This window comes from Diabrotica undecimpunctata, chromosome 1 (genome assembly GCF_040954645.1).
Source record: "Diabrotica undecimpunctata isolate CICGRU chromosome 1, icDiaUnde3, whole genome shotgun sequence".
NCBI classification, from domain to species: Eukaryota; Metazoa; Arthropoda; class Insecta; order Coleoptera; family Chrysomelidae; genus Diabrotica; species Diabrotica undecimpunctata.
The window spans coordinates 17,526,819-17,541,924 of record NC_092803.1 but is presented as its reverse complement, the minus strand read 5'-3'; the positions used below and the strand labels follow the sequence as shown (position 1 = coordinate 17,541,924).

General features: G+C 34.7%; 1 protein-coding gene across 1 annotated transcript in view; it reads left to right on the top strand.

Annotated features, from left to right (window-relative positions):
• Positions 1-14,115, top strand: part of yem (yemanuclein) — a 43,052-nt gene extending 28,937 nt beyond the window's left edge. Inside the window, exons 10-13 of the mRNA XM_072537743.1 lie at positions 246-1,947; positions 3,147-3,340; positions 10,769-11,179; positions 13,972-14,115. Coding sequence (XP_072393844.1) covers positions 246-1,947; positions 3,147-3,340; positions 10,769-11,133 — 2,261 coding nt within the window. The 3' untranslated portion in view covers positions 11,134-11,179; positions 13,972-14,115. The remainder of the gene's footprint in view (positions 1-245; positions 1,948-3,146; positions 3,341-10,768; positions 11,180-13,971) is intronic.
• Positions 14,116-15,106: the final 991 nt, after the last annotated feature.

The following is a 15,106-nucleotide window of genomic DNA, read 5'->3' as shown; positions in this document are numbered from 1 at the left end:
TTCAACGCTTTGAGTTATTTTCTCTTCTCCAAATAGACCGATCACTTTGTTGTTTACTTTTTTTCCGGTTCTAGCATTTTTAAAGATTTTTTTTACATTTTATCTGCTCTTTAGTTATAAATAAAGAAATAACCGACGCGTGTTGGCTACCGTAGTTTGTCACAAAATTCTTTGTACTACTTGCCCTAACGTATTCTGTATTTTATATTTGTTTTATTTTACTATAAAAACAATCTTTGTTACAGGTGTAGAAAAAGAAAAGTACAGCACACACATATTCCCCGTAGAAGAACATATCCCTCATAGTTATACAGAAAGAGACAAACGAAGCCCGCAATCGTATCCAGACAGGGAGAAACAGAGCTCCCATGTTGTAGATAAAGAGAAGCAAACGAATCCCGAAAAAGATAAACGCAGTTTAATGACTTATCCGGATAAAGAAAAACATGGTTCTGTCTCTTATCCCGATAAAGATAAATATAGCACGTCTAGTTACATAGAAAAAGAAAAGTATAGCGATCATGGCTATGCAGACAAAGACAAGCATGCGCTGCTTAATTATATAGAGAAAGATAAACACGTTGCCCTCGGATACGCAGAGAAAGATAAACATGTTTCTCATGGTTATGTGGAGAAAGATAAACACGTTCCCCTCGGATACGCAGAGAAAGATAAACATGTTTCTCATGGTTATGTGGAGAAAGATAAACATGTTCCCCTTGGATACGCAGAGAAAGATAAACAAGTTTCTCATGGATTTGTGGAGAAAGATAAACACGTTACCCATGGATACGTAGAGAAAGATAAACATTTGTCTCATGGTTATGTGGAGAAAGATAAACACGTTCCCCTCGGATACGCAGAGAAAGATAAACAAGTTTCTCATGGTTTTATGGAGAAAGATAAACACGTTACCCTCGGATACGCAGAGAAAGATAAACAAGTTTCTCATGGTTTTGTGGAGAAAGATAAACACGTTACCCATGGATACGTAGAGAAAGATAAACATGTTTCTCATGGATATGTAGAGAAAGATAAACACGTTCCCCTCGGATACGCAGAGAAAGATAAACACGTTACGCATGGATACGTAGAAAAAGATAAACATGTTTCTCATAGTTATGCGGATAAAGATAAACACGTGGCCCATGGATATGCAGAGAAAGATAAAGATAAACATGTTTCTCACGCTTACCTAGAAAAGGATAAACATAGTTCACGCAGTCATCCAGAGAAAGAAAAGCACAGCTCTCATAGTTATTCGAGTAAAGATAAACATAGTTCCCATAGCTATTCGAATAAGGAAAAGTCTAGTTCTCACGTTTACGTAGATAAGGAGAAACTCGCTGCCCTTGCACATTCCGCTCCTGCTCAGAACAAAGAAAAACAATCTTCGTCGTATTCCAGCAAAGAAAAGTCCAGTTCCCATTCCTATTCGGATAAGGAGAGGCATGTTTCACATTCGTATACAGCAGATAAAGACAAGCATAGCTTCCAATCGTACTCTGACAAAGACAGACATGGACATTCAACGCATTTAGAAAGAGATAAGCACAAGAAGTACGAAGATAAGTTGTTGCACCATCAAGAAAGAACCTCCAAGTTGGATAATTTGTTGCACAACGACAAACCCGCGAATCTCATTAAACAGCTAGATAAGCCAACTGACCTGTCGAAGTTTCAGATGTTCAAACCCTATTCTGAGACACCTAAGTCACACATGGACGCGAAAGACCTTACCAAGCATCATCCCATCGCAGACTATAAAGCTAAGGAGGACAAACACCAAAGATCTATGGACATTCCCATGTCAATGCCGCAAGATGCGTCCAACTTTACAACGAAAGCTTTTACTACGCCCAGTGATTTTATGAATTCGCGGTACGATGTTTCGTCTTCGAAGCATCGGAGCACCAATGTACATAGTTTTACTATAGGTAACCTCAGGTGAGCATGTTTTAGATGTAGTTCATTCACCCTCGAGTCTCAAATAACAATTGTTCTTGAGAAATTTTTTTTCATTGTTGTCAATTTTGTCATAAAAGGACCTTGACTATACAACCAAATTTATCATATTATTTGCCTTTATCTCTTCTGTAGAGGCTTCACTAATTAAACTTTCTCAATCTCTAGTCTCTTCCAGTTTTTACAGTAAAGTTACAGTAAACTCCATTGTAATTGTAAAAACAGGAAATACATATATGCACAGTAGATCTAAATTACTTACAGTTGTACACAATATTGTTTCTTAGTTATTGTTCTTAGTAATAAAACTGCGTCCTCAGCGTCTGATTTAATAGCATCAGGTAAACACGACGTCTTTACGCCTCGTCAGTAAGTGGCACATAGCCTCCGGTATTGTCTGCCCTTAACCACAAATTAATGTCACTTTCATCGACTTCAGAGCAGCCGTCAATATTTTGGAACATGTCCAAAAGTTCTTGGAGGTTTACATCGTCTGGCGAGTCATTTTCCGGGTTACAGTTCTCCATTGGTTGAATTGAATTTTAGGGCAAGTCGCATACACCCTTCCACAGTTTTTTCCAAGATTTTATCAAGCTGATTCTAGTCACTTGCTCCCAAAATTTTGCAATCATGTAAATTACAGTTTTGGCATTAAACATTCTGAGAATCTCAACTACACCGTGATACCCTTCATCTTTTATGATTGTGCTTAACATGTGTCTTCTGTAAACCTTCTTGATTTTCTCGAGAACTCCTGGTCCATGGGCTGTAATAGCGCTGTTACAGTAGGCATTACAAGAACCCAGTTTTTAAAAATAGTAGGTTTTAAATATAGGTCTACCCCGTACAATTCTTGCAAACTACGCTCGCTGACGTGACATCCCACTTTGTTGGTACTTTTTTGACGTTTTACATCTGAGCGACAATGCATCTAAATTAGTGGGCGTAGCGTGTGACGTCAGTGGACATGGTTTGAGATATCAGAGTGGGATTTGGACAGTCACTACTTGGTCACAAGTAGATCTTGGTCTTGGTTTAAGATCTATTTGACGTAAATACTTTTGTACAAGTATATCGCACTGAAAGGGTTTAGTTCACTTTACATGACATGTAATAAAATAAAAAAGTGATATATCAACTTAATTTATTGTTTGTTTTTTAACGAAATGTTCTGTTTTCAGTAACGATATTCCCCAAGTCAAGGAAGATAACGGCGTGATAGTTAAGAATATCCAAACGAAAGACATTAATAGAGAAGATCACCATAACCCTGTGATACCAACACCTGCTCACTGCCAAGCGGTCAAAAGGAAACTAATGGAAACTTATTCCAGGAACTCCGCCGAGATTACTCCTCCAAATTATTATACCGTCGGTAAGTTCTTTGAAGTTAATGAGTTACACGTCGTGGGTGATTTTATAAACATTTAAATGCATATATATGATATTTCATCTTTTTGTTTTAATTATAAATTACTTAATATGATTTATAATCTGTAATCGCTAAAGAAGTATGTCCGATACAAGTAAACCAGTCACCAGTCTTCTTCTAGGTAGATCTAAACCGCTTACATTGATAATGAGCTGGTTCACGAGTTATTTATAACTTTATTTAGATAAATTCCAAATATATTATTCGATATACGAGAGGAAATATTATATTCTAGATATACGCTTGACGTAGTCGCTTGGTCCTTTTTTGCGAAATTTGATTTTGGTTTTAACTTCGTAGCATCTATTTAGGATACAGATGCTGAGAGATTATTAGTAGTGGCGGTATTCATTGTTGAGTTTTGGCAACACAACATGATTTCTTACTGTTACTATTGCCCATATACAAAACCTGTATCGACTTCACTCATTCAATACCAGTGAGAAACGTACTTATAATAGCTGATATTGAAGATCAGTAAAATTTGTAAACAAAAAAATCAATCGATGTTTTTATTGAATACGTTTACGGATTATTGCCGCAATAATATTTTTAGGTTATCAACCCCTATGTTGGAGCATCTATTATATTCATAGTTGTAATAATGAATCTCAAGGTTAACACATTCATTTTTTATAAGTGTAAAGCCCGCCACTCACGTTCCAACAGCGCAGTACGATTTTGTTGGATGCAATTGCAGTACACTAGTAGTAAATCGGATGGGAATACAGACGTACTGATTTTGTAGTATGAGTTTTACTTTCAAATCAAAAAAAATCGGTTGCCTGTAAAGTCGGTTTTACGGGCGAAGATTTTATGTGACAACGTCTTTTTCTCGGTAGAATATTTATTGATATGAATATTATTAAATTGCACAATAGGAACAAGGAATTGAATGAAAATAAGAATTGCACAAATTTTAACTATAGAAATATATTTTGTTTACTAAAACATTGTACATGTAAACTTAAACTTAACTAATTTCTATTTGAGTGATTTTGTTGAGGATAGGACGATGATAGGAGAAATATGAAATGAAAGGAAGTGTTTCTGCTCTAATGTGTCTTGAACGCCAAGAACGCTCGAGAAAGACAGAGACACAAGCACGCACCGATTCAACGCGCCTAATTCTCTAGTGCTGCGCGCGCAGCGGACCGATCATGTTTGAGTGGGAGAGAGACGCCAGGCATTCGCCGGTCCGGCGGGCCTATCTCTCGTTCGGTGACTCATCGTAACAGACGTGAGCGGGCGTTACACTTTTTCATGAATGACTCCGAGCCACAACCTAATTTAAGACGTTGTCACGTCAAAACATGTCAGATAACGATATAATTTTAACGGTTCTTGCTCTTTATATAACCAAAAATAAACGAAAAATCGACAAGCAATATTAATTTAGGAGCAACTGAGATGTTGTAACCTCGAAAACCTTTTTTGGATGGTGCTTGAAAGGTCACCAATGGAGACACTGCGAACAGCAGCTAGATGGTTAGTGGAGAGCGAGTCGTGGATTCGAAACTAGCTTTTGGGACCGAGAATGGATCCAACAGAAGAAATAATAAATATTAAGACAAGCGAAGATAGATTAGAAAATACGAGAAATATAAAACAAGAGAGATAGGTAAAATTACCAAAGATAAGAGAAGATAAGAAAAAGGGCGCCATTTAACTTTTTGGGGTTACAAGGGAAAATTAAGAAAACTTAGAAACGAAAAGAGATAAGGATATATAATTAGGTTCTGAGACCAAATACAAGAAAAGATGTTAACAGTTATTTATTAAATAAATGTGGTCAACACACTACATAAACAAATAATAAATATGTTCGACATAATTCGTCCACCTACTTACCTACACCATATAAAGCCTGATCTTTCTCCCGGTCTAAGATATCGTGATATTTTAAATATTTTTATTAGCAAATATTCAGAGATACTCTATTATCAGGAAACTTATTGGGAGTAGACAAATAAAATTCAGTAGGTAAACAAAACAAAATATATTCAATAACTGAATCACCAGGCGGGTGAATTCCAAAAACAAGAAATACCAATAAATCTACGGTAATATATGTAATCTTTCAATATTATAGCCATAGACACATGCACATATAAATAAAATATAACATTAAGGAGAACTTGATGTTTAAAAAAAAATTCAAAAGAGTACTTAGATCATATAAATATCTCTCCTTAAAGTTTTACACTTATCTCGAGATAACTGGCTTTAAAAGTAATAAGTTATAGCAAGTACATAATAATACTAAATTAATTTACAATAAAGTTGCAAAAGTACAGAGACACGATTATAAAAATCGGTTTTACCAAAAATTAAAATAAGGACCAAACCGCTCTTGGTTCACTACTAGAAGCTACTCGCATAGCTTTTATTTAAATAATGAATGTTTGTAATTATTATTTGTTAATGAAAAGATATGAAAGTTATTGAAATCTCTGAAAAGTTCTATTGATGAAATGGATGTTCCTTAGAGGAATTCATTGCATCGGCGGTTAGCTTTAAACACCGATCAGAGAAATGTTGTCGAAGATAGCGTAAAAGACGTAAAACTAGATTTTTTTGCAAATTGTGTAAGAGCCGAGTTTGTCTGGAGCATATTACAGCCTGTTGTGAAGAGTGTCTAAACCAAAATTAGGAAAAAAAAGTTGGGTAATTTTAGCCCACCCCTCCACTGTAGGGTGGGCAAATAATATAAGCTGCAAAATAAAGTATAGGTGTCAGAAAAATTAACAAAAATATTAAATTCATGGTTCAACACAAACACACACGCACACACACACCCACCCACCCACATATAACAGATTAATTATTGCCCTTCTAAAAATGACAAGTACAATAATTTACTTATAAATTTAATGTACTTAAATTATGATTTTGTTATTCCGTAACTTATTTGTATTAAACGTATTGGTAAATATATCATAATTTATTTATAAACATCATGTCGAACAAACTGTTCTAATCTGAATGTAAAATAACGCTCTACACTCTACTAAGGAACTGCTTCCCAACTACAGAATTTTTCATATAAAAATGATTGCACGTCATTCGTGCAAGATTTACGACGTCAGAACCCCACAGCGTTGCCAAAACATTAGAATAGTTAGTAAGTGAGGAATTTTTAAAATGTCAACTATTTGTCAAACTGTTATCATCATCATCATTAGTGGTGCTACAGCTCTAGTTGAGCCTTGACCTTCCCCAGTCTATTTCGCCAGTCGTTTCTGTTCATCGCCAACCGTTGCCAATTTGCCGCGCCGATTTTCCTTGCGTCCTCGTCCACACCGTCCCTCCATCTCAGTCGTGGTCTGCCTCTACTCCTATTTCCCACTGGGACCGATAATAGAGTTCGTCTGGGTGAGTAATTTTCATTTGCTCTTGACACTAGAGGTGTGCTTATTAGTTCTTTTAGACGAACTAGTTCAAGAGAACTATTTCACAAAAATGAACTAGTTCAGTGAACTAGTTCGCGAAAGAACTATTTGTAGGACCGAAATCGAAATCCAACCCTAACATAACTGGTTGCCAGATGTCTCGTCTTATCATCATACAAGCTCGGCGCCGGCCGCGCGTTTTCTTCGATTTTCAGTCAGTCTTTCACTCTTTCACTACCGTACAAGTAGTTCGGGTTTGGAACCATTTCTTTCGATCGTATGTTTAGGTTTAAATGTTTTAAATTTATTTCTCAAATGTTTTGCAAATAACATTTTTTTTATTTGCAAAAAATTATTAAGATTTGTTTTTTATTAACCGTTTTAAATATAAATATGGTTCACGTATGATTTATTTTTATATTTACGTATATTTAAACTCATAGGTATCTATATTAGGTTATTTCTAAAAGAACCTTACAAAAAAATCAGTGAATTTTCTAGGAACATTAAATAACACATATTCATTCTCACTTTTACATAAAATTATATTTTATGTAGATGCATCAATCATTTTAACCACAACTTAAAATTGTTAGTTCAAAATTACAATACGAGAAACAACACAGCATGTCAACGTTCAGGCCAATGCATGGGCATAAGATCCGAACCATTAACCATTATGATATTAAGATAAGACTGTTTATGTTGTTGTCACGTTCATAAGAATTATGATCTGTTATCTGAAGCTAATCGACATTTTTCTTTTTAAACTAGTCAGTCCATCCCATTCTCAAAATAATAAATATATGATCTCATTCATTCATTATTTTCACAATTTATAATGCAAATCGTTCGCAGTGAACTAGTTCTATAAAAATTAATGAACTAGTTCAATTAGTTCAGTTGAAAGAATCGTTCATTTGAACTATTTCAATGGTGAACTACACATCTCTACTTGACACATGTCCAGCCCATCTAAGCCTACCTGTTATATTAACAGTAAATACACTTAGTTTTAAGACTACTGCAACACACTAAAATACATAAAAAACATTTTAATACAAAATTATATATTCTAAATTTTACACTTACCTATTTTAGAGCATTAATAGTAAAAACTATTACACAGAACTATTATTATATTACTACATACTATTTAGTTGTTTTGGCATAGCACAATCACAATACACAGCAATAATTAGTTTTTAAATCTATTAATCTAAATTTAATATGTATTTATAAATACAATTTATTAATATATAATATATTATGATCAAATTGTGTAAGAAATCAAAACATAAACAGAATTCTTACTCTAAAAAAGCGGCAATTAAACAATTTTACCACACGCTGAACTGTCAAAAAATTTGAAGTATTCCCGTACCAGTTGCGTACAATTGTCTAATATATTTAATTAAAATTATTATTTTGTGGAATATTAGACTCAAAGAGTTATTTAATAAAATTTATATTAATAATAATAACTAATGTTTTTGGTTAATTAATCAATATAATTCTAAAATTCCCAATATAATGATGATTACATTTTTCTGATTATTATACCATGTTGACGCCTATGAAAGATCAAGCAGTTCCGTATGGGTTTCGTATTATTAGCTGTGTTAGGAAAATTTGAACTTTAAGATTGACGTTCTGGAAATTTTAAATATAAGTGACTTCACTTTATATAAATTGTGACGTGCAACGTTTTTACTTTGAAAAATAGTATAAAATCCTTATCTTACTAAAACGGCATCCGTTCGGTTGTAAAAGAAAAGGCATTTAAAGCGTTTTAATATATATGTTACCGGGACTATACCACCAAACGCTACGAAATAATTCTTTTAAGCCACTTCATGTATTTTTTTATGAAAGTAATATTTATTTAATTTTTTTTTTATTGACATCTAAGGTTTTTTACAATCTGTTTCACAATAAAAAGAATAAGTAAAATTGTTTGTCTTTACAATTTCAGAGAGATGTAAGGTCCAGTGACCAAAGCATCATAACACAAATATTAGCTTGTTTACCGGTGGGATGCGCACATACACGGATACGCGAACACGAATACTAAAAACGGCACAATGGCTGGGCGCTGTTGAAGGTGTAGCTTCGACTACTGTAGGCACTGTCAGGAACGGTTTGATAGGTCGAAGGGATCATACCGCTTTAATCTCTTCGCTTGTTGGTTGTGGAGAAGATTGTATGCCAGGGTGTTAGGATGCACGCTCAACCTGTTTTGATATTGTTCAGAAATTCGTTTGCACTCTTCAGAGACTGTTAGTACCTGCAGATCTCTATGTAAGGCGCCATTCTGGATATACCAAGGGGCATTAGCGATTGTTCTTAGAGTTTTAGATTGAAATCTTTGAATTTTCATAACATTAGAGTTGCTAGCTGATCCCCAGAGCTGCGAACCCTATGACCAAACGGGTTTTATTATAACTTTGCATTATATCATCAGCTTCTTGCCGATCGATAGGTGTGAGTTTTTTCCCAGCATCCAATAAAGTTTTCTGTATAAAATTCCTAGTTGTAGTTTTTTCGTCCATATATGTTTGGCCCATGTTAATATTTTGTCCAGATGAATGCCTAGATATTTTACATGTTGCATTTTACATGTTGTTACAGAAATGTTGCAAAAGCGGACATTTCAATAACGAATGCCCCGAAAAATCTTACACATGTCCATATTGTGGACAAGATCACAGATCCTCTGCATGCCCCAAGACATCCGAACCTAAGTGTCCGAACTGTAGCGGTTCCCACCCTGCCTTCTCACCAAGATGCCCACACCAAATACATTTCCCAACAACTACGATCAAACCCAACCAGTATACACTCCTAAACAACCTCTCCTCCGATATGAAATCCCTAATACACTTCATATCCATGACCCTATTCAACGTCTTCCCTGAAAAGAGAAGCGCAACCATCCGAGTCATTAACCAAATATCAAATGCACTATACGGATATGCCATTACCACTTCCCACTATACTAACCGCATAAACCAAACCTTTACCCAACTCCGCACCTAAAACACACATGCACACCTATACACACACCAGAATACATACACTTATCATTTACACATTACACTTACCAATACGCTCACACCAACACAATTCATAAACATAGAAACTCATTCATAAACATACAAAATCCATACAATCTCATTGTACAATGATACCTGATCCTAGGTGAGGATATAGCCACAGCTATCCTCCACGCGATTTCCAAACAAACAAATAATGGCCAACAATCTGAAAGGAACCGTTTTTCATGGAACTTGTACTTAGTAGCGGGCTTGGTCCACAGGGCTCCAGCTGCTCATCGGTCGCGGATATAGTTCTTCTGACACTCCTGCCTACAGTGGCGGCACCCGGTCTTAGTCCTCGCATGAACCAACCAAGCTTTAAGCACCAATTAATAAATATATAAAAAACCATCCTTGAAGAAGCATGTAGCTTAAACAAGGTTAAAACATTCTGTCAGTCAGTCAGATATTTTACGTCGTCGAGGTTAACATACACCTCTTCTTAGAGTAAATGTAATGTGTGTGGACTTTGGGGGATTTAATTTAATTCTCCAGAGTTTAAACCATTCATTAGATTTGTTTAGATGTAGTTGCAGTATCTCTGATGCTATTACTGGATTACTATGAGATGTTAGGAAAGCAGTATCATCTGCAATTTATTTAATTGAAATTTATTTTTTATTACTTTCAATCCAGGGATCTCCATGGAAGGTATCTGTGAGACTTCCAGACATTTAGTGACACTTTAGTGACACCCACCGACTCACTCATCTTGTCTATTTTAGAATCTGCGCATTCCTGCAAACTTGTTTGAACATTTATTATATTTATTCACCCAGTTCACACTGATAATAATATTATCATCTACCATCTCCCACGACTTTTTTTATTATATTTTAATAATTTCCAAACCAATAAATATATTATTCTGTGTATTTCAGCATCAAATAAGCATAATGAATACTCAACATCAACTCCACTAGTCACTAAATCGGAGGGAGATGGCCAGCAGGACATTCAGATGGTAATGGAGAACCTCAAGGCGCTGCAAAAACTATCCTGCTCTCCTGCCAAGACAGACACCAGTGCCAACTCTCCTGTATCGGTAATATCTTACAATAACAAAAACTTCCCGTCACCCAAAACGACCACGGCGGGTCTCAATCTGGGTAGAGGCGACGCGAATAGCCGAAGCGAGTTCCCTGGCGGGTTCCAGGACGAATTCCAGAAACAGTTCATAAATTCCTTGCAACAAATGGCTGCCAATGCTGGTAGTAGTAAGTCTAGTTATAATAATGGCAGTTAGTCCCGTTTTATAGAGCATAGAATTATAGAGAGGTGCTGTTTTAGAGGTAAGCACAGTTTATGGTTTCAATGTAGTATTAACTTCTTCGCATCATACCTCAATATATATTTTCAAAAGATATTTTAATTACTACTACTGCATTATATAAACAAATTAGGTGAACACTTGTTACTACCATAATGTTTTGAATGAAAATTATCTGTCTTCTTCTTCTTCCTGCGCCATCCTGGATTATCGTGCGTTGGCTTTCAAATTGACTATACTAATTTTGTTGACGGCAGCTCGGAAAAGGGATGGAGAGGATTCGTTAAACCATTTCCTCGGGTTTCTAAATCATTACGTTCTTCGACCTGGCCCACTTCGGGACGAGGTCGAAAATTATAGATGTGTAATATTAATTAAACATTGTAATACAAAAAACAAAGTGACGATAAATGCGTTTTTTTTATAAAAGAATAATTAGGCTATTTTTGGGCTTAAAAACAAAACATATTCGAAAAAATTCCGTCTTAAATACGTTTATATAACCGGCACTTAAATTCGTCTTTATAGTTATTTTAAACACACTCTTTTGAACGCTGAGTATCGATTGCCTGTATCGAATGACCCGTTTTTTTTTATTATCGGTACTTCCCTGTAAGTACTTAAAAATTGATTCCCATCGCGAGGGATTGTTTTATGTGGTAACTAAAATCCTTTCCTTTGGTCTCGAGCGTCATGTGTTCATGTTAGTAGGCAGTGGCGCAACAAATAAATAAAATTGTTAAAAAAAAGCTTACATAATAATATGTAATATTTGATATTATTCGATAAAAATGAAACGAGGAAATACTACAAATCCTTAAATAATAGCCGTTGAGAATTTGAACCAAGATTAACAATTTGTATAGACACTAACGGTGAAATTCTACATGATAAAAACTCAGTTCTTAACAGATGGGCACAACATTTCAGCGAACATCTAAATATAAACGATATTGAAGGAGGTTACAACATAAAAATTCAACAAAATCTACAACGTCAACTACACAGTAAAGACCCAACAAGAGAAGAAGTGTCAAATGCTGTCCTAAAACTCAAAGACAATAAAGCCCCCGGAATCGATGATCGGAAATGTATAAAAAAGGTGATGATCAACTTTTTGCAGCAATCCATAAACTAATAGTACTTATATGGTAGAATGAACTGGTACCAGAAGAGTGGCTAAAGGGAATAATATGTCCGTTGCATAAAAAGGGTGATCAACTATGTAAGAACTATAGAGGCATTACTCTGTTAGCATCTGCGTATAAAATCTTCGGCAAACAGAACTGTTCATGGTCTCCAGAAACATTTCAAAAATAAAAATATAAAACGTGCAGTAAAGCTCAATGTATACAAGACCTTAATAAGACCGGTTTTGATATGTGGGGCAGAAACGTGGACCTTATCTTAAAATGATGAAACACTTTTTGGTATTTTTGAGAGAAAAATTCTTAGAAAGATTTTTGGGGCCGTAAATGAAAATTTGCTATGGTCGAAGATACAACTTGAACTATATCAGTTATACACCGATCCAGATATTGTGAAATTCGTTAGAGTGCAGAGACTGACATGGGCTGGACACATTGCTAGGATGTCAGATCACAAATACACGAAGAGATTAACATTTTCAAAACCAGAGGGCACAAGAAGCAGAGGACAACCGCGAAAGAGATGGATTGATGATGTGGAAGAAGACCTACAGATTCTAAGGGTTAGAAGATGGATGGAACTTGCCAGGAATCGACAGGAGTGGCGACTTCTTTGTGAGGCCAAGATCCACAACCGATTGTCGAGCCACGTATGATGATAATATTTACAAACAACACAGTTTATTAGGGTTGCAGTCAGAAAATTGGCTGGGATGTTAATGAAACACTCTTTTGACTTTTTGTCTAGCTTTCGGAATGGCTTTATTCCTTTTTCAAGACACTGTAATAAGAAATATATGTAAATATTTATAAAATATCACAATTCTTCAGTGCAACTACTAGTCGTTGAGATTATTTATAAAAGCATAAGAAATACTAGAGGCCCATCTTGGGTGATTTTACTTTTTAATTTTTAAACCTGTCTTAATGGTATGCAACATGTTATGCATACTAGTGTAATTTATGTACAGGTAAATATTTATTTTATTTTGGATGTTTTTCCAGTAAGTAACAATAAATGTTGCTCAGTTTATTTATGTCAGACTTTTTATTGGTGCAAGATGTACTAGATTTTATGGAACACATTTCCAAAAAAATTTGGAATTTGGAATTTTCTTGGAAATGTTTCATACACAAAGAATTGTTATAGAGGTGAGATTTTGTACAGTCTGTTATTTAGTGGAATATTTTAATTATGGAAAATGTGAAAAAAAAATGTAAAAAGACCTCGAATCAGTTCCTGTGGAATATTTTAATTATGGAAAATGTGAAAAAAAAAAATGTAAAAAGACCTCGAATCAGTTCCTGCTGAAATTGCATATTTGAGAAATCGCATTTTTATTAAGTGGATTGTTGCTCCAATAGTCTCTCAACTCTGGTTTCTTGTCTAATCTCATCCACATTATAATTGCTAAAAAACGCTAGAGAAATTCATCTCTATCTATGAGGACATAGTTTATGAACCTCATTTAAAAAAAAAAATCAAAATCGCAATTTTTAGTTCGAATTAACTACAAAGAGGGCTTATGTGACCCACGCTGCATATTTTTTTTTTTCAAAACTGCCATTACTCTTGGCGCGTCTCAATTTTAAAACTGTTAATTTTACATAAATTGATGTTCCTCTTCAGTTTCATAACTAATCGACATTTTCTTTTTGTTTTCAGCATCTTGAACGTACTGTGGAGTGATGTTTTTAAAATAATGTATATAAATAAGTAAACTGCCTGAAAAAATATTATCTAAGACATGAAAATGTTGTAATTATATCTTTTTTGATTTGTACATTAAAGTTTTTGAGATAAGTTTTATTCATTCTTTGTATTTATTTTAATTTGCCTGTATAATAAAAAAAAATATGTTATAATTTTTAAATATATTTTTTAAATACGACAAATGTATTGCTTGACACCCCCTTTTTTTAACCATACTGGGATCTCGTTTATAATCTTATATAGAAGAAGCATATGATGCAGTAATTTTTTAATTAGGCTTAGAGTATTATATGTACGTGGTAAATTTGGCAACACTGACGAGAGTATCCTCAGTTCCAACCGTTGAATGTTAAGTCGCCCGGTGTAATACAGAAAAGATAAACTCGGACGTGTTAGTTATGATACATAGTTCTGGCAACTCTTAGTGCTCCCGGTAGGGGTCTAAAATAAGTATTTATTTGAAATATAAAAGAAAAAAAGGAAGTTTTCGGCTTACCTCGTCAAGAGACGACTCAAAAATTTCGTCCTGTCTGCTGTACGTTCAAATAGAGAAAGGAAAGATGAATTTCGGGGAGTTTACAAACGCTTGGATTTTGAGACCAAACTATACAACTACAGTTGGATCCTTGAGGAAATTTAGATGCACTCGGCGGATAAATGGCGTAAGCAACATCGATGTGAATATTTACTAGGAATTATAATAATAAATTTTTGTTTAAACTTTTTTTGCAACAAAATAACTGAAATACACGCTAAAATATGATGATTTCTAATATCAAAGATAAGTGCCGTTTTGTGGAAATATTAATTCAAATAGCACTTCACTCAATAGGCCCCGGACTTGACTAATAAAACAACTTTTAGACAAAATTTGACTTGATTCGACATAGTCTCCTACTGTGGTGATATGGCAACCGCCAATTATAATAATTCTATCTTATAGGAATTTCTATGAAGTATCTTCATAGGAATATTAAAAGGTCCCATTTTAGCGGCATTGATTAAACAAATTCTGGTAATGAAACAGTGGTGCGTGCAAGCCTGTCTTAAAATATATTAGGTCACTGAATAAATGTCAACCTTCCAA